This window comes from Eimeria mitis, genomic scaffold (assembly GCF_000499745.2).
Source record: "Eimeria mitis Houghton genomic scaffold, Emh_scaff3961, whole genome shotgun sequence".
Taxonomy (NCBI): domain Eukaryota; phylum Apicomplexa; class Conoidasida; order Eucoccidiorida; family Eimeriidae; genus Eimeria; species Eimeria mitis.
This window is the reverse complement of record NW_013572297.1, coordinates 3915-5224: the sequence shown is the minus strand read 5'-3', so window position 1 is coordinate 5224 and position 1310 is coordinate 3915. Positions and strand designations below refer to the sequence as shown.

Below are 1310 nucleotides of genomic sequence, written 5' to 3'. Positions count from 1 at the left end.
ATATATATACACTATATATATATATATATATATATATATATATATATATATATATATATATATATATATAAACTTATGTATATATATATATATATATATATATGTATGTATATGTGTATATGCAGCATCTATAACCGCCGCCGACGCAGCGATTCGTTCTTTGCATAACAACCGAGTGCTGGAGTCATCGATGGGCCCCATCACGGTTAAGTACGCCACAGGAGAGGCAGAGAGACTAGGGCTAAACCCACAGGTAAATACTTATATATACAGCTAGCTAGCTAGATAGCTAGCTAGCTAGCTAGATAGAGAGATAGATAGAGAGGGAGATAGAGAGAGAGGTGGAGAGGGAAGGAGGGAGGTGTATGGGTAGGTTGTTATGTAGTTATCTACAGTTTTGTTTTTTTTTTGGGGTTTAGGGTTTTGTTGAGGGTTTAGGGTTTTGAGGGTTTAGGGTTTAGGGTTTAGGGTTTTGTGTGCAGGCGTGTGAGCCGGGTATCCCCCAAGCGAAGCTGTTTGTGGGTAGTTTACCGAGAACCCTAAAAGAGGACGAATTGAGGACTTTCTTTTTAAACTATGGAGCGGTTCGTCTCTCGAGGGTTTAGGGTTTAGGGTTTAGGGTTTAGGGTTTAGGGTTTGTTGAGGGTTTAGGGTTTAAGTTGTGGATCATTTTAACGCCAAAAAAACGGGAAAAAAAGCCCAACTAAAAAAAAAAAGAATAAATAAATAAACAAATAAACAAACAAATAAACAAATAAAATTTATGCGTTTGTTTGTTTGTTTGTTTGTTTGTTTGTGTGTGTTTAGGTAGAAGAGGTGTTTGTGATGAAGGATAGTTCAACAGGCCAGGGCCGTGGTTGTGCGTTTGTAAAGATGGCTCAAAAAGAGGAAGCATTCTTCGCTATAAACAGCCTAAACGGGAAACATATATGGTCGGGGTGTACGCGGCCAATGGAGGTTAGGTTTGCTGAAAGTAAAGCACAAAGACAACAAATGCGTGAGCTCTTGTCTTTGTCTTTTTATTTTTTTTTTTCCGGCTTCTTTACTCCAAAAAAAAACGAAAAAAAATGATGACGTTGGGGTGTATAGGCACCTTCGCTCTGCTGCGGTGTATAGGCAGCTCGGTGTACAGCATAGAGACAGTAGATGCACGAGTTTTTATTTATTTTTTTATTTATTTTATTTATTTATTTATTTTAATTAATTAATTTATAATAAATAAATAAAAAAAGAGGAAAATAAAATATATTTATTTAGGTGTATGCACAGCCTAACATGGAGTACAGCAGTGACACGTCGCACCCTGTCTC

At 36.9% G+C, this 1310-nt stretch overlaps 1 protein-coding gene across 1 annotated transcript; it reads left to right on the top strand.

The window, feature by feature from the left end:
- Nucleotides 1-190: 190 nt before the first annotated feature.
- On the top strand, nt 191-1137 carry EMH_0071160 (RNA recognition motif domain-containing protein, putative; the record flags this gene model as incomplete). The annotated part of the gene is made up of 4 exons (XM_013499066.1): nt 191-253; nt 483-584; nt 808-957; nt 1117-1137. 4 exons carry the CDS (start codon nt 191-193, stop codon nt 1135-1137), a joined length of 336 nt encoding a protein of 111 aa, XP_013354520.1.
- Nucleotides 1138-1310: the final 173 nt, after the last annotated feature.